Source organism: Eulemur rufifrons, chromosome 16 (genome assembly GCF_041146395.1).
Source record: "Eulemur rufifrons isolate Redbay chromosome 16, OSU_ERuf_1, whole genome shotgun sequence".
NCBI lineage: Eukaryota > Metazoa > Chordata > Mammalia > Primates > Lemuridae > Eulemur > Eulemur rufifrons.
In genome coordinates, this window is record NC_090998.1 from 89,121,841 (window position 1) to 89,140,723 (window position 18,883).

At 41.1% G+C, this 18,883-nt stretch overlaps 1 protein-coding gene across 3 annotated transcripts in view; it reads left to right on the forward strand.

The window, feature by feature from the left end:
* TNRC6B (trinucleotide repeat containing adaptor 6B) overlaps positions 1-18,883 on the forward strand; it is a 239,552-nt gene that overhangs the window by 184,706 nt on the left and 35,963 nt on the right. For 2 of the 3 annotated variants that reach the window (XM_069489869.1, XM_069489871.1), the window contains exons 7-13: positions 1,246-1,587; positions 4,151-6,499; positions 8,059-8,217; positions 11,228-11,403; positions 13,802-13,876; positions 14,716-14,761; positions 16,086-16,234. In XM_069489869.1, the coding sequence (XP_069345970.1) occupies positions 1,246-1,587; positions 4,151-6,499; positions 8,059-8,217; positions 11,228-11,403; positions 13,802-13,876; positions 14,716-14,761; positions 16,086-16,234 (3,296 nt within the window). The remainder of the gene's footprint in view (positions 1-1,245; positions 1,588-4,150; positions 6,500-8,058; positions 8,218-11,227; positions 11,404-13,801; positions 13,877-14,715; positions 14,762-16,085; positions 16,235-18,883) is intronic. The other variant, XM_069489870.1, reaches the window with a different exon arrangement.

Below are 18,883 nucleotides of genomic sequence, written 5' to 3' on the forward strand. Positions count from 1 at the left end.
ATTGGGCCCCCGGATTTCTGATGATGTATCTCTCTCCTCATAAAGGAGCCAGTTAAATGAGCGACATGCTGGCCCAGCATCATTTTAGCAGTCAAAGCAGTACTGCCACCAGAGCTGGCCCTGCCGTTACCCTGGGTGGCAGGGATTTGGGCCTCAGAATTGTCTGACTTGTCAGGCTCAGTGATTATTTCTGTGATACTTCCAGCCTCAAGTTGTCACATAGATTTTTGTGGAATGGGTGTGGAATGTGGTCTTTTGGTAGCATGAAGCAAGGAGGGTGCAGATCCAAGAGAACGTTCTCTGTGGAGCTGAGAGGGGAGGGCCTAAGGTCTGGCAGCGTGTGCTCATGGTTGCCCGGCACCATCCCGTGCTGTCTGTTTGCCATTTCAAAAATGAAGGTAAAAAAATTATTTGAAATAAATAGAAAAGGTATCTATATTTTGAAATTTTTATCTTAAAGATTTGGGGAAAACAATTTTTGTTTGACAACAGCAAAAAGATTTATGACATTTGTAATATTTACACAGAGAGCCATATGAGTCTTTGAGTCCAGGTGACTGTAGAAACCAGAACGATTTGAGTTTTGCGATTCTCCAGTCCCACTGTTTCCTGTTGGGGTCCACTCTGTGCCGTGCATTAAGAACAGAAATATGGAAGATGGGTCCCTGCCCTGAGACAGTCATGGCCCAGTGAGGGAGAGTGTCCTGTAAATGGAGAATTTCAACATGATACGGTAAACTCCATGGTAGAGAGAGATGCGGACAGCGTGTTCCAGAGCACAGATGAAGGGTGCTTAGCCCACCTGGTCCAGGAACTGCAGGAAAGTCTTTTCAGAGCCAGATCTTTAAAGAAATGTGGATGAAGGGAGGGAGCCCTTGGGCCAAGAGGCTTGAACCCCTTACCAAGGACTCTGCCACAGACATTTAACCCTGCAAGGCAGCCCTTCAGGGAATTAATTCCACTGTTGATATAGGGAATGAATGATGATTGTGTCCCTCTCCCCCTTCATTAATGGCATATAATTCCATGATCTTACTGTGTTTGAATCCTTGTCGCCATCACCCGCCGCCTCCACGCTACCTTCAGTAAACTGGAGATACTGTGGAGAATTTGGAAAGACTGTATCTCTCTAGAGTAGAGTGAAAGGAGAAGAGTTATTGGTCTCATGTACGCTTTATAAAAAGTAATCTTTAGAAAAATGTATTCGATATATTTCAAAGACCGTTCCCAACCTCTCTCTTTCAGTGCCCGAAGTGACGAAACCAAGTTTAAGCCAACCAACGGCCGCCAGCCCAATTGGCAGCTCTCCATCGCCACCAGTCAATGGTGGCAACAATGCCAAAAGGGTGGCAGTGCCGAACGGACAACCGCCAAGCGCCGCCCGCTACATGCCTCGGGAGGTGCCGCCGCGATTCCGTTGCCAGCAGGACCACAAAGTGTTACTGAAACGTGGGCAGCCCCCTCCACCGTCCTGCATGCTCCTCGGGGGTGGGGCAGGGCCTCCTCCCTGCACAGCACCTGGAGCAAACCCAAACAACGCACAAGTGACAGGAACGCTGCTGCAGAGTGAGAGTGGGACTGCGCCAGGTGAGGCATCGGAGGTGATGGCTTGAATTCATGGCAGCTTTAGAGAGAGAGAGCGCTTTGTTTGCATTGCCTGATGTAAAGTCCAGGAAAACTGTGAATTACATAGATTGTTGGGATTATTCAAAAGATGGAAGAAGATCCCAGTATGAAATGTATTAGGCAGTTCTCAGAAACTGGGTTTTAGTGTCCTGTAAGTGTGGGCTCTGGGCATGAGAGGCTCATGTAGCTGCTGTTGGTCATCACTGTTTGGGCCTTTCTTTCCCTTCTCAGGCAAGAGTGTTATAAATTTAATCCTGTAGTTCCACTGTGTGTTCAGAGCATGATGGCAAGTGGAGCTTCTGTGGAGGCTCATTCTGTTTCCGGAATGCTACGAGTATAGAGAAAATGATTTCTTAGATTAAAATGTAGAATCTTGGGAGGTTACCAAATAAAACCATTCTATAGTTTTTTTTTGTTTTTTTGTTTTTTTGTTTTTTTTTTTTTTTTTGAGACAGAGTCTCACTCTGTTGCCCAGGCTAGAGTGAGTGCCGTGGCGTCAGCCTAGCTCACAGCAACCTCAAACTCCTGAGCTCAAGCGATCCTACTGTCTCAGCCTCCCGAGTAGCTGGGACTACAGGCATGCACCACTATGCCCGGCTAATTTTTTTCTCTCTATATATATTTTTTAGCTGTCCATATAATTTCTTTCTATTTTTAGTAGAGATGGGGTCTCGCTCTTGCTCAGGCTGGTCTCGAACTCCTGAGCTCAAAGGATCCGCCCACCTCGGCCTCCCAGAGTGCTAGGATTACAGGCGTGAGCCACCGCGCCCGGCCTATAGTTTTTTATTAAATTTTTAAAGTCATATTTCTTCTGAGGGCCCTGGATTTTGAGCCTTGTTAAAAACTGTATGTGGACATAAGATCTTTAGCTGAAGGGTTCTACTAGAAGTTTTGAGAGTTTTTAATTGATGAATACTAAGTTAACTAACAGCTAAGAACTTCTAAGTACATTATTTTTATTTTTAGTTAACAGATTTTGACTTTCTTAAAATGCCTTTTTAGGCGCTGTTAAAATTCAGAGCTTGAACATGATCATGCATTAGCAAGGACAATGAATTGATGGATTGATGGTTGTCACCAGTAGGATGCTTTATTTGAGTTCTGACTTTGAACAAAGAATTGCCTAGAAAATTCTTTCACCATCTTGTTGTGTGCAGAGTAGTAAGGATGTAAAGAAACCTAGTGGTAACACAGGCTTCACGCAGAGATAAGCCCTACCTGGGAGGCTTCAGGCCAGGCCCAAAGCAGACACAGAAAGGTCTTGTGGCTCTTTTGTCCTGGCCCTGGTAACCAGCTGCAAAAAGAAGCATGGGGGAAGATGGCCCTGTCAGGCGTTTCTGCAGCTGAGTCTAGCCAGGCCTGAGTGGAGACGCGGGTCCCGTGTGAGTCAGAGTCTCTTCTTTATATCATTAAAGCCAAGGAGGCCCCTAAATATCCCGAGTTTCAGGTTCTATGCTTTCTGATTGTTATATGGCTCTATATGATATTTTGTTCAACTTCATACTGATTTTAAGCTGCTTGGTAAAAGGAGCTAAAATAAATTTAAAAGAAATTATCTCATTAAAAACATGTCATTTTTTTCCCCCACCAAATATGGTAAATTCCACCCCAAAATGTGTGCTGAGCCAGACTAATTTATCAGATTAAGTTCCTTGGGGCTACGAAATCTGATTCATGCTTGTGTGTCACCCAGCATCTAGCTCAGTGAGCATTTATCATTCGGCAGATCTGTGGAATTCAAACATTAGCAAGACAGGGTCTCTACCTAAAAGGCGCTAACATGGGGAAGGAAAGATGTGAACATAGTACTGCAGCACTGAGGAAAATGGCTCTGGACAGGGAAAAATTATTTTCAGATGATGAGCTCAGAAACAGCTTCCTAGGAGAAATGGCACTTGAACTAGGCCCAGAAGGATGAGTAAATTTCATTGTGTGACTGCAGGAGGTAAAAACAGTAGGTGCCAATGTAGAATAGTGCCAGAGGGAGAAGGCACAAGTTGTGGAAGGTCAAGTGGTATGGATCTACGTGGAAGGTAGTAGGACATAAGACTAGAAAGTTGGTTGGTCCCAGGTCATGGAGCATCTTGAACTCCCAACCAAGGAGTTCAGCTTTATTCTTGTGCATTAAGGAACTATTGGAGGCTCTCCATACAGCAGTGATAGAATCAAAGGTCAAAGGTATCCTTTAGAAAAATTTGTTCAGCCAGGAGTGTTTAGAGTAGATTGGAGATACAGAACAAGTTTAGAGTGCTATTGCACTGACTCAAGATACAAGAAGGCCCTTCTCTGTCAACAGGAATGGCAAGGAGATACCTTTGAGAGATGTTATGGAGTTAGACTTGGCCAATGTGACATCAGACAAATGAAAAAAAGATGACTAAGACAGTTGTGATGCAGGAACTAGGTAGTGAAGCTGATTTGTGGAGAAATGTGATTAGCTCTTCTAGAGGCAGTCTGAGTTCTGGGTTTTAATGGGTAATAAATGCATGTGAAACTGTGATTGATAAAACGATCTCTTTCCCAGAGTCAACCCTTGGAGGTGCTGCTGCTTCAAATTATGCAAATTCCACTTGGGGCCCGGGAGCCTCCTCCAACAACGGCACCTCCCCCAACCCAATTCACATCTGGGACAAGGTGATTGTAGACGGGTCTGACATGGAAGAGTGGCCTTGTATTGCCAGCAAAGACACTGAATCTTCTTCCGAAAACACCACCGATAACAACAGTGCCTCGAACCCTGGCTCTGAGAAGAGCACTCTGCCAGGAAGCACCACTAGTAACAAAGGAAAAGGGAGCCAGTGCCAGTCTGCAAGTTCTGGGAACGAATGTAATCTTGGGGTCTGGAAATCTGACCCTAAGGCTAAATCTGTTCAATCTTCCAACTCTACTACAGAGAGCAACAATGGACTAGGAAATTGGAGGAATGTGAGTGGTCAAGATAGAATTGGACCTGGCTCTGGCTTCAGCAACTTTAACCCAAATAGCAACCCATCTGCCTGGCCAGCACTGGTCCAAGAAGGAACTTCTAGGAAAGGAGCATTGGAAGCAGATAATAGTAATTCCAGTGCACAGGTTAGCACAGTAGGTCAGACATCCAGGGAACAGCAGTCAAAGATGGAAAATGCGGGTGTTAATTTTGTTGTCTCTGGCAGAGAACAGGCTCAAATTCATAACACTGATGGACCAAAAAATGGAAACACTAACTCCTTGAACTTAAGTTCACCAAACCCCGTGGAGAATAAGGGAATGCCCTTTGGAATGGGCTTGGGGAACACCTCCAGGAGCACTGATGCCCCTTCACAAAGCACTGGAGATCGAAAGACTGGGAGTGTTGGATCTTGGGGTGCAGCTAGGGGGCCTTCTGGAACTGACACAGTCTCTGGACAAAGCAATTCTGGAAACAATGGGAACAATGGAAAAGAAAGAGAGGACTCCTGGAAAGGAGCTTCTGTTCAGAAATCAACTGGGTCAAAAAATGACTCTTGGGACAACAATAACAGGTCTACGGGTGGGTCCTGGAACTTTGGCCCTCAGGACTCTAATGACAACAAATGGGGTGAAGGGAACAAAATGACATCTGGGGTCTCTCAGGGAGAATGGAAACAGCCGACTGGGTCTGATGAGTTGAAAATTGGAGAATGGAGTGGTCCAAACCAACCAAATTCTAGCACTGGAGCATGGGACAATCAAAAGGGCCACCCCCTCCCTGAAAACCAAGGCAATGCCCAGGCTCCCTGTTGGGGAAGATCTTCCAGCTCCACAGGAAGTGAAGTTGGAGGTCAAAGCACTGGAAGCAACCACAAGGCAGGAAGTAGTGACAGTCATAATTCTGGCCGTCGGTCGTACAGGCCCACACATCCTGATTGTCAGGCTGTCTTGCAGACTCTTTTGAGCCGAACTGATTTGGACCCCAGGGTGCTCTCAAACACTGGCTGGGGCCAAACTCAAATTAAGCAGGACACGGTGTGGGATATTGAAGAGGTGCCAAGGCCTGAGGGGAAATCTGACAAAGGAACTGAGGGGTGGGAGAGCGCTGCCACACAGACCAAGAACTCAGGGGGCTGGGGAGACGCACCCAGCCAAAGCAATCAAATGAAGTCTGGATGGGGGGAGCTCTCAGCCTCTACAGAGTGGAAAGACCCCAAGAACACAGGAAGCTGGAATGATTATAAGAACAACAACTCTTCCAACTGGGGAGGAGCACGACCAGATGAAAAGACATCTTCCTCTTGGAATGAGAACCCCAGCAAGGATCAGGGGTGGGGAGGTGGACGCCAGCCCAATCAAGGATGGACTTCTGGAAAGAATGGTTGGGGAGAGGAAGTTGATCAAGCAAAAAACAGCAATTGGGAAGGTTCTGCAAGTAAACCTGTGTCTGGGTGGGGTGAAGGAGGACAGAACGAAATCGGAACTTGGGGTAATGGTGGGAATGCAAGCCTAGCTTCAAAAGGTGGGTGGGAAGATTGCAAAAGATCCCCGGCATGGAATGAGACAGGCAGACAGCCCAATTCCTGGAATAAACAACACCAACAGCAGCAGCAGCCACAGCCACCACAGCCACCACAGCCAGAGGCTTCTGGCTCATGGGGAGGCCCACCTCCACCACCTCCAGGCAACGTTCGACCTTCCAATTCCAACTGGAGCAGCGGGCCACAGCCCACAACCCCTAAGGATGAGGAACCCAGTGGTTGGGAAGAGCCATCTCCACAGTCAATTAGTCGAAAAATGGACATTGATGATGGCACTTCAGCGTGGGGAGACCCTAACAGTTACAACTACAAGAATGTGAATCTGTGGGATAAGAATTCCCAAGGGGGCCCAGCACCTCGTGAACCAAACCTGCCCACCCCGATGACCGGGAAATCAGCATCAGGTAAGCAATGGTTTTTTCTCGCAGATTTTGATGAAGAAAAAAAATCCTAGACCAAGGCACTTTTATTAAGGTGCATTTATTCAACTTAGTTTTATTCTCAGACTCTTTCCTACAGTTGCTACTCTGTTGCTAACAGAACCTCTCTTTTTATAAACCGCTAGTGCTGGCAGATGCTGGTAGTACTTTTTAATGTTCTTTCTCGGCAAAAGGAAAAGATGATAACCCCGTGTTAGTCCCCAAAATTATTTTTCTCCAATTGTATTGGTGTGCATAATCCAGAAGACTTCTATCTTGCCAAACAAACTATGCTCTAGATTTTAAAATAAAGAATTAAAGTAGTAGCAGAAATAGACCTAATTTCCATTCTGGTTCCACCCATGGACACATCCTCTGTGTTTCTCTTTCCCCAGCAAAGGGGGAAGTATGCTGAGTTGTTCTGCCAGAGGCCATCAATGCTGTAGCAAAGCTGGTGTCTGGAAGGTTTTAGTCTCTTTCCAGATGGTTTTTAATGATTATCTCTGGAAGGGGGAGTACTTTGGATTAGAGATTATTATCTCATGATAATCAATTGCCCAGAATTAAACTTTCTTCTCTCATTATTTGAATAGGAAACATCCTACCTGGCAAATTAAAAGTTATGATGGTAATGGCATTCTTAGTTTGACATTGTCAACCTGAATGTTCTCATAAAGCAGAGAATTCAACAAATTAAGGGGGATGTACCTTTCAAGTCTTTTTTTAGTTAAACTTAATCATAATATTAATAATCAGTTTTCCACTTCTCAAAGTAAACCCAGTGGTTATTGAGTCCATTTTTGACCACTTAGAAAATGATTACTTTTAACTAATTCTTTTTTTTCAAGTATCGAAAAGAATGAGGAAGGAGATGAAGATTGCTCATTAACTCCTATCTAGAATAAAACCTGCTAACATTTTCGAAAACAATATCCACATAGTAAAAACCTTCAAACTGTATGGAAAAGCAAAAAATAATAATAAAAGAATCTTAACCCCTAGGGTCTTTCCACATAGGTAATCTCTTTGAAGTTTGTGTCCCATTGAGAAATGTTGTTCGTGCCTGCAGCAAGAGTTTTAATATATCAGTCCTTTACAAATTTTACAGAGAAAGGATTATACTTTCTACACTGTTCTTCACCCTGCTTTTTTCATTATATACTTATAAGCTTTCCATTTTAGTACATACAGTTCTTTTTCTTAATTGCTTCTTAAATAGTATTTTGTGGGGGACCCACAATCAGTCTATTTGGGTTGCTTCCAAATTTTTTCTAACAGTGATGCAGTGAGCATTGTTGTACATGGAATTCCACCTACATTTACAAGTATATCTGTGGTATAATTTCCTGGCAGTGGAGTTCACTGAGTCAAAAGTCATGTGCATCCGACTTTTTAAAAGTGACATTTCCAGATGCCCTCCATGAAAGTTGAGTTTTTACCAACAGAATATCAGCATGCCTGTTCCCGTCACCTTCACCTCCATTGGATATTATGGTATTTCACTTAGAAAGTCATTCACAGAGACATATTTCCTTTCTTTACAGTCTGGAGCAAAAGCACACCACCTGCTCCAGATAATGGTACTTCAGCTTGGGGTGAGCCCAACGAAACCAGTCCTGGGTGGGGCGAAATGGATGATACAGGAGCAGCGACCACAGGCTGGGGGAACACACCCGCCAACGCTCCCAATGCCATGAAACCTAGTAAGCATGCGGCATTTGTATTTTTGAGAGATTTCTTTGTTAATTTGGACATCAGACATTTTGGTGAGAGCTGTTTAGTGTTCAAACTGTTGATTCAGTGAGATTCAGGACCTCGAATGTTAAATAAATAATTAATAGCAAATGGTGGTGACTTGGCTTGGCATATGTTAAAATGTTCACGGTGAACTAAAAATCATAAACTGGGCATGGTGGTATGTGCCCGTAGTCAGTCCCAGCTACTTAAGAGGCTGAAGCTGGAGGATCACTTGAGCCCAGGAGTTCGAGTCCAGCCAGGGCAACATAACAAGACTCCATCTCTTTAAAAAAAAAAAAAAAAAATCACAAGTTAATTTTGTTTTAAATTAGGTTTAGAATCTAGACAGAATTATAATTTTGATGTGTTTTTTTTTTTTTTTAGCTCAGTAAATTAAATACGCTCACTGTGTCTAATGTGTGTTTCTGCTTTTTTGTCAGTATAATTTAAAATAGGAGTTCTCTGGCTTTTAAGGTGGAACCTGGTCTCTGCTACCCAGTGACTTCATCCTTCCATGCCTTCCTTTTGCCTTTGTCTGTCTTCTCTTATAGCCACACACATAAGAGCTTTTCAAGTTTCTTGAAGCTGACAAAGATTTCATAATTTTTTAAACGAAGAATGCCATACTCATTCATAACCATTGAAAATCTAAGCTGTACATGATACAGCTGGCAATGTGTAGCCACAGTAGTTTGCAAAACTTTGTAGCCCGATGCTATGGAATGTCTCATTGGATGTTCCTAAATTGAAAAATTGAATTTCAAGTGCCTGTTTTTCCACTTGTTTGTTTGTAACTTTCTTTAAAATGTCCATCATCTCTTTTCTACCAAATAGCAGATTTAAGGGACTATCTTTTGATTAAATAATGAAATTTTATGGAATGCTCAAAATTTGAACAAGAAAAAAAATTCTGTGAAGTTTATCAGTATTATATTTAGGACTTTTACAGTGCCACTTGAATGAATGATAGTCTAGAAATTCACACTCAGGTGTACATAGTCACTTGACTGCATTTTAAAAATCATGCATCTCCTCTACTTGATAGAAATAGGTTTGTGAAGATTTTGTTTCCATCATGGTTTTCATTGTGGAATCAGTTGTGTCATCATGGGAACCGTCATCTAGTAGACTTGAAATAGATCTAAAGTGCTGTTGGAAGACATTAACCAGAACCTTGGCACAAAGAGGTGTTTAGCAGTACCTTCAGGATCTTTGTGTGTCTTTCCCAACCTCAGGATCACCTCTCTTCCATCACAAAACCCTCACTTTTCTCCAGATTCTAGAAATGTCTTCTAGTCTTCAGGAACATCTGTGGTTATAGCTCACGTGTTTTCTCTGGGTAACTGGATCGTGTAGTTCGCAGAGGAAAAGGCCAGCTCATCGCAGCCACCAGATGATGCTGATAGGTTACCCTGTGATCTTCTCTGGCCTGCAGATGTCTTAAATTTTATGTTATGAGTCCATGATTAAAAATTAGAGCTTATCTTTTCTGTAAGAAACATTCGTTAAAAGTTTAGCTCCTTTCTCTCATAGAACAGTTCACGTGCATGCCATTTTTCTAAAGGGGTCAGCTTGTGATTTATATTGGGTTTTTAATTTCTGTTGCTTGTCAGTGGATGCTATAAAGCCTGTGCTTACATAATATAAATCATAAGTATATTACGGGATTATATAAATTTATAATTCAATATGCAGAAGAAGCAATCCTGGTTATCAACAGCACTTCCAGCAGCAGGGACAGTGGCATCCTTAGCCCTGTTTCTTGCTGCCCAGGCAGAAAGCCCCTTTATGTGGCTAAGATATTCACTTGGGGAGCTGTCATACTCACTTGGGCCTCGCTACAGGGGTGAAATGCCACAGTTAGAAGAAATTAATCATCCTGTGCCTTGTCTATTTGGTGGGAACTTTAAGTGGCTGTCATAGGCCTGGTGTCCTGAGGAGCAGTAGCTGTCATTCGAGGAAAGGCCTGGAAGAACCACTTTTCTGGCTCTAGATTCTTCATATGGAGCCATCTGTAAATCAAATGACTTTCATAAAAGTCCTGTCATTTGGGACAGTTGAAGGAGTGCATGGAAATTTCTAGACGAGAGAATGTATTTCCTTTCTTTCATCTTTTCATACAGTGTTATTACTGCAACATGTATATTTTGATTCCACACAGTATTTTCAAAGGGAAATTAAGGTCTTATTCCAATCTTCAAATTAAAGATCTTTGTTTAGAAGGGGATGTTGGTAGAATAGACTATAGATACTGACATCCTACTTCCTCAAACATGAAAGCCTGTTCTTTGATTTCTTTCTGTTTTCCTTCCTCCCTTTCTATATCCTCCACATTTCTTCCTCCTAACTTTTCAAAACCACTACATACACATCCTCTTTGTCTAGGATTGCTTTAGTATCTAATAAATTTCAAATTTCGTGATCATATGTGAATTTCTCTTATTTTACCATAATTTTGATGTTCAAAATCTTACAAAATTTCCTTTTTTCTTCCCGTTTTCATGTCCTTTTTTTGTCTTCCTGCAAGAAGACAGTTGTCCTTTATTATGCCTCATATTTGTAATGTCCGTTGTATGTAAAGTACATAATGTATAGAAGAGTAAATCTAGGACTCTGGTAAATCATGCTCATTAAGGGGAACAGATATCCCTTAATTAAGATGTGAAATTTCTTGTCATGAAAGTAGTGATAATTTCTTTTCAGTTTTGAAATTCCTGTCAACTTGATGCAAGGGAAAAAGCATTGACCCAGAAGTCAGAAGGTCTTGATTCTCTAGTTTGTTAACTTAGTGACATTGAAATTTTACCAGTTTCAATTTCCTGTTCTCTAAAATATGAATAATAGTATTTGCCTTGCCATGTAGATGGAGTAGATAATATTACAAAGATACTAAAATGCTACATCTGCAAGGAATTATTGTTCTGGTTATTGTTATATATAGCTGTTGCAAAGAGTTGATTCATTCTTTCCTTAAAGATTCCAAATCTATGCAAGACGGCTGGGGGGAGAGTGACGGGCCAGTCACAGGAACTCGCCATCCCAGCTGGGAAGAGGAGGATGACGGAGGAGTCTGGAACACCGCCGGCTCTCAGGGAAGTGCTTCCTCCCACAACTCAGCAAGCTGGGGACAAGGAGGGAAGAAACAAATGAAGGTAGCCCACTTTAGAAATGTTTCCACTTGCTTATTAGTTCTTAGAAGGCAGAACAGAGAAATTTTTATTGGAAGTTGTGAGACAACTGCGGTCCTCAAGGTCCTAAGTAAGGGGGAAAATATTTTCCTACAAACAAATAATGATTTCCCTTTTACCCGTCATCTTCCTTTCCCATGACCTTGAAACCTTGAACTACAGAACTGTTGCTGTGGGTAAGATGAAATTTTCAAAGATATGAGATACTTTTCATTTTTAGTTTCCATCTTATGTCCATAATAATTCGTTGGAGGCTCTCAAGGCATACTTTGTATTAATAAATGCTTTATGCTTTTGCATTCTAAAGCCAAAGAAGTCCTTAGAGTAAATCCCCATGAGTATGCAGAAGAGAAACCAAAGGAAGATAATACTGGCTTCTCTAGTGGCAGTCAGCAAGCATGTCTTGATTTTATCTGATTTGGAGGAGTCCATGGCCCAGAACCCTTCTACTAACAAAGTGAAGTACCAGTGTATAACCCAGCAACAGCAGCTGGATGATCTCTCTACATCCTATACCACTGCGGTGCCCAACACGCTGGGCTGCGGAGCTCCACTGCCGCCTACCCCCACCCTTGTCTGTCCGTGGAAAAATTGTATTCCATGAAACCAGTCCCTGGTGCCAAAAAGGTTGAGGACTGCTGCTATACCAGATTGTGTTCTAAACTTTTCATTTTCCATATCTTATTACAACTTGTTTCTCTTTGGGTTTGTATAATTTGATGAGAACTTTGGTTTTTAACCTAGAACAGTAGTGTTTGAATCTGAACCACTGTCTTGGCAGAAGCTCTTTTTTCCTCTTTTCTTCATTCCACACATAAAATGGGTGGAAATAAATGGGCATCCATTGCTTAATTTCAACCTGAGAGCCTTATTGCCCTGTGAAATGCTTCACGACTAATATTCTCGTGCGTTTCCAATACCAGATGCCGTCTTAGACGGCCTTCCGGTGGCTAAGGATTGGGCCTTTATCCCCTTTGCTGCCTATTGGATATCAATTTTTTTGAATACCCTAACTTTCTTTTATAGCATAAGAATATAGTTCGTTTCTATTAGAAACATTTTGTTTAAGCAGTCCTTCATAGTTTTCCCTCTTTTAAGGACTTTTATTTCCTTACTCTATCACAGAAGGAATTATTCAGCAAAATTTTCAGCATTGTTTGTACTCTTATGTTGTCTCATCTGCTTTTGGCTTTCTTTTGGTTACTCACAAATTAACAATAAGACCAAATTAACTGAGTGAAAAGTGCTAATAAATACCCCACGCACGTGACAACCAAAATTTAATTAATTGGGAATCGAATGTGTCAGCTCCAGTACCAGCTATTCTGACTTTTCCTACTGTGGCCCATTTTTTAAAAAATGTGATAAAATGCATATAACATAAAATTTAGCATCTTAACCGTTTTTAAGCATACGGTTCAGTGGCATTAAGTACATTCACATTTTTGTGTTACCATCACCACCATCCATCCACAGAACTCTTTTCATCTTGCAAAACTGAAACTCTGTACCAATTAAACAATAACTCTCCCATTCCCCCATTAAGGGCTTTTTTGGCCTTCAAACCTGTAACTAAAGTTAAGTACCTCATCACTTTCAAGAGTGATAAAATTGACGTGATTCATATCATCACAGCACACAGAATGTCTACTTCTGGAACGCACACGTGCACAAAGCCTCAGCATCCTCTATCCCACCAAATCCTTGTCATAATTCCACCTGCCTTCATAGGTGTGAAAGTGGAGCTGATGGTTGGTGCCTTAGTCCAGGGAGAAACTAAATTGTCCCATTAAAAAGCAAAAACCCACCTCTGCCTTGCTTTGCCCAGGGCATGAGTGATAGTGTCTTCCAGTGGGCCTCTTTCCTACTGGGGACCCATGTCCTTTGTGCTGTGAAGCAGGCAGATGCAGTGCTGCATGGTCGTTCCTCGTAATGGCCCGTTTAAGTAGGCTCCTTTCCAGATAACCTGAACTGGCATCAAACTCTCTTTTCTCCTCCTGCAAACCAGCTTGGGTTACTAGGAGAGCAGCCTGCTGAAAGTGAAAGTAGTAGCCTGCAAAAATTTCATTTTAGAAAATCTGGTACTGACTCCTATTTAAAAAGTAAAAACACCAGCCGACCGTATACTTTTCCATTTACTCCTAGTTGGGTGCAATGAATAAAAGAGAATGAAAACGTAGATATAAACCTGCACTTATTAATTGTTTAAACTAACAGAAAAAATATCAAAATAACTGTAGTTAAAGAGAGAGAGGGTTCAGAAAGATAAACTCTCACTTCTACACTTTCAGTCTGTACTTATGCAACTCAGGAGGTTGAAATAAATTATTTAGTTCTGAGGTTACGTATTTCATTTCTGTAGTGCTCACTAAAAGGAGGAAACAATGATTCATGGATGAATCCTCTTGCCAAACAGTTTTCAAATATGGGATTGCTGGTAAGTTTTATTTTTTTTCATGTATATAATATATCCCAACTGTAAGGTTTAGTAAAAATTTTAAGAGCACTGCCACGTACAGTACAAAATTACAGATTTAGAAACTGATCAGTGTTATTGATCTTTTGGATTAAGCAATGTTTGTTTTCTCTTACTTTATTCTTAATGACATATCCAACATGTAAAGGGTATGGCTTTTGAATTTGTAGTCTTTTGTGTCTTTTTCTTCGGGAGGGCAGGGAAGAAAGAGTTAGGCACTTTAAATTTATGAAGTTTTCCCTGACTGCAGTGCTGTACTAGTTTTCATATTATAATTTTTAAAAGGCAACAACAACAAAATATCTAATAAAACTATATTGGGACTACTTAGGGAATTCTTGTAGAATTTCTGATTTCCTTATCTCTTGGGAACATTGTGGGGACGCCCTGTCCCTGGTTGCCAAAAGACAAATGACATGACTTGGCTGCACATTTGAAGATTTGATGACTTGACAAGTCACAAGAAGAAGTTGTCATCATTTGGCTGCCGCTCATGGAATTTGATCCTGCGCTGACTGGAACTTGAGGACAGGGGTTTATTTCTTCAGGCAGCTGTTTAACTATTGCTCTGTTCATAGATTTATTGAGGCTAATTGTGTGCAAAAATTGAATTTTAGGAATATAGGCACCAGCAGGAATTAAACTATTAAAAATGTTAATATCTTATTCCAGTTTAAAGTTCATTTCAGAGGACCTTGTGTAGTGCCAGTGTAAGATGTGGCTCTCACATGACTAATGCCACTTCTCTGATTCAAATATGTACATCCTTAATTCTCTCTCATCTGTTCTTTATTTTTCAGAGTCAAACTGAAGATAATCCAAGCAGCAAAATGGATTTGTCTGTAGGTGTGTACCATTCCACTGATAGGAGTGGAATATATTGGTGTTAATGGTATCCTGTTGGGCTCTTTTGTCCAATTTAAGTCGGGATGGGTATAGTTCAATAGACATCGATTGAACACTTACTCTTTGTAAGGTACTGTGCTAGACACTAAATAGGGGTTGAAAAGTCAAATGACTGTAAGAATCAGGAAGGAATGTGAATGAGTGATGTGTCCCAGGTATAAGAAATTAGGATGAAGAGGGTGCTGGTTAACTGGAGAAGTGTGTAACACCTTAAAGAATCGGCCTCACTTGGCTCCTAGCGGTTGTTGCTGTGGAGGAGTGCGGCTCAGCTGTGCCAAGTCTTCCAGTTTTTCAAGAGAGGCCAGACATTCAGATATAGATTGACATCCTGATTTTTAAATACTGGAAACAAAATCAGATCTTTTAAAATGCTGTTTGGGGCCAAACAAAATATGTCCATGGCCCTGCCAGACTTGGCCCTTAGGTTGCCATCCGTGTCTGCACCAGGATGTTTCATAATTGACAAACTCTCCCATTGCAGCTGGACAGGTGCAGAGTCAGCCATTAGTCTGTGGGATTGTCATAGTCATGTTAGCTGTTGGTCACCCTGAGGAACTTAAAAAGAATCGAACTGAGAAGAAAAGAACCCTGGGTAGTAAGGGAAATAGGTAGTCTTAGATCTATGATATTTTTTAATAGGAAAATGATTAAAACATAAGCTTCCTGGGGCACAGATGATATCAGTTTGCAAAGCTGTGAAAGGAAAGTGGGTATAGTCATCGTACCAGGGAAAAATGCATCGTGCAGGAATTGTGGACACATCTTCTGTGTTCACCTCTTAAGTTCTAAATTGTAAGGCAACAGCTGTGCCTCTTTGATCTTTTTATTCCCCATAACTATGTTTTACAACCCTGATCATTTATCTAGCAGATGCAAAAATAGCAAAAATAGACCACTTCTCTCATGCAGGACATTTGAATTTATGAGCAAGATGTGTTCATTAAATATAACAATAACCAATCTAAATATAATATGTTCTCAGCCAGGGTTTTGCCAGGTTAGCTTTAAGGCTCTCTTTCAGTCTTTGAAGGAAAACAAGCTCCAACAGATACATACTTTGTTTGGTTTTTAAAAAAGGACCCACTTGTGTTCCAAGGACCAGCACTAGTAGCCTGAACCAATGAGAACTCTTCTGGTTTTATCCCTAGAAAGTGGAAAGAGCTTGTACCTGGCACCCTGGGAAAGACAGTGGAGCAAGTCACTTTTGGTTCATGAGGGAGACACTGATTCTAGAAATTTTCACTTTATTTATACTCCTTTTCAGGAAGCCTTTCAGATAAAAAATTTGATGTGGACAAGCGAGCAATGAATCTCGGGGATTTTAATGATATCATGAGGAAGGATCGATCTGGGTTCCGTCCACCTAATTCCAAAGACATGGGAACCACAGATAGTGGGCCTTATTTTGAGAAGGTGAGTTGAATCCTTTGTTTAAGATAATAATTCATGAGAACCACTTTGGTTCCCATTTGTCTTTAGATAACTAATTTTGGAGAAAGCATAGAATTGCTGAATTAAGTGAGCAAAACACAAACATCACTTGCATTAAAGTGGTGACATGAAAACAGTTGATGTCAGTAGGTGATTAAGAGCTAGAACCATCTGTCTTTAACATGTGAGTATTGTGAAGAAAGCCTGAGTTTTGAAAAATTCATGAAGTTTGAAGATTTAAGAGATAAATTATTCTGAATTCTTTTTTTTGCTGCTGTGCAGCTACAAAATAAATTTTGGGATTTTGTATAAATATACCCCATGTCTCCTAAGGTCTTACCTTATACTTTTGAGGAGCTCTTTTGTTATCTTTCCCCATTTCCCTGGTGACCTGTGTTTAGTAACAATGTTACATTTTTCAAATTTTCAACTACCTGATTTAACCAAGTAATTGGCTTTGATTTTTTAACATTTCTAATGGAGGAGATTATTTGATTCAGAATAACAATTTGCAGTGTTCCTGGTCTTTAGAAAGCAGTTAAAACCAAATTTTTTAGATTTGGCACATTTTGACACCACTGGTGCTGGTCTGGACAGCAACATATTCACAAGAAGATTGCCCTTGGCTTCTGTTTCAGCAGCCACATAGAGTAATGAATAGTAGATGTGCAAAAATAAAGCATCTGGCAATTTTTATCTTAGTGCAATAGAGAGAATGTGTTACTAACTCAGAGGATAAGAAAAATCTATATCAAAGAGGATGGCAGATGGTGTCTGTTGGGCAGAGTATGATGATGATGATTACCAGATCCAAGTCCATCCTCAGTTATTGCTAATACACTCTAACTTTGTTTATTGCTAGTGTTTCTCTCTTTTCCCTTCTTGCATTCTGTTGCTTCACTAACCAACACTCATTGTGATTGGCTAACTCCTACTACTTTTCAGCTGACTTTGCCTTTCTCCAATCAAGATGGGTGCCTTGGGGATGAGGCTCCCTGCTCTCCCTTCTCCCCTTCTCCCAGCTACAAGCTGTCTCCCTCTGGTTCCACACTACCCAACGTCAGCCTTGGAGCAATCGGCACAGGGCTCAACCCCCAAAACTTCGCTGCTAGACAAGTAAGGAGGCCTCTCAAATTTATAACTGCTTGACTGTGGCCTCGCCTTGGCCCTGGTCTGCAGTTTATTGCATCATTTGTCTGTCTTGGGAAATTTGTTGATTACTGAATGCACAGAATGATATAAGTGTAGGTTTTAGATCTTTCAGCCCATAGAACCCATCTCTCTTCATGTTTCTCAACATGGATTTTATTTTAAACCTGTTTCTTTTGTCTTCTCATTTTTGGTCATAAGTTCGCATTTAATAAGCTAACTAATAACTGACTTAGGAAAATGTTAAAGAGCCTACCTAAGTACCTTATATAATCTAATTTAGCAGTCCATTTGCCATTTTCAACATTAGGTTGAATGATAAGTAATACTTTGGAGGTCTTTTCAATTTAGTAAACCTGCTAATTTAAACATAAGTATCCTAGCTACTCGGAAGGCTGAGGTGGGAGGATCGCTTGAGTCTAGGAGTTTGAGGCTGCAGTTAGTTGTGTAGTTGTAATTGTGCCAGTGCACTTGAGCCTGGGCGATAGAACAAGACCTCGTCTAAAAAGAAAAATAAAGAGCAAAAAATAGTAGCAAAACCATTAAGATTAAGTATATTTGAGGGTTACAACATCTTGAAATCTAATGTCTTAAAGTTTAAAATGTAATAATTACCTAGAGAAAGGTAACTTTAATAGTAGATAACAACGCTTCCAGAAGAGTGGGTGTTGCTCAGACATGGCAGTGTTTCACTGGCCCTGGGGTTGAACCTGGCAGTCCTCCGAGGAAGGGCTTTACAGTCAAAACAAAACAGGCCGAGCTGGTACAGGCCTAAGGGCACACAGCAGGGCTCTGCCTGCCACCCTACAGTGGCTCTGTTGTAGTTATCTTGGAGACAACCAGGAATTTGAGTCCTTTGCAACAATAACTCCAGCAGTGATATTTTCCTAGCCATAGTTCTGTGACCACTTACTTGTCACTGTGACCTTCACTTCAGAACGTCATGGGAGGACATTAATTATACAGCTTATAATTATCGTACCCATTCCGTCTCCACGTGACGACTTTCCCATGTACATCACAGGATGACGTAAAGCAGCACCTCTTACACCATAGTCAAGTTGCACGTAGGCCTTTCATGTGCTTTCTACTTGTCACCGTAGCAGACTTTGAACAATGTCTGATACTGTATCCGTGTATTCAGATTGGTTGTCTCTGGATTGGGAGTTACAGCTAATATTTTGTTTTCTTCCCTTATATTTCACTTTTTTTCTTAATGCTTCCACAGAGGACATGAATATTTATTGCTTATATAAACAAAGAAGAAATAATTATATCTGTTTTGGGGGCTCTTTTGTTTTGAGTTGAGGTATAAAAAATATAAAACAGGCATAACACTTACAGTTAATGGTGATTATAAATGGGGTTGTAAGATACCATGATTATCAAAAGCTATTAGTACATAAACTTGAGTATGAGCTTAATAAATGAGCCAAACTAGCTGGGCATTGGACTCTACAAAAGGTCATTCTTTTCTTGATC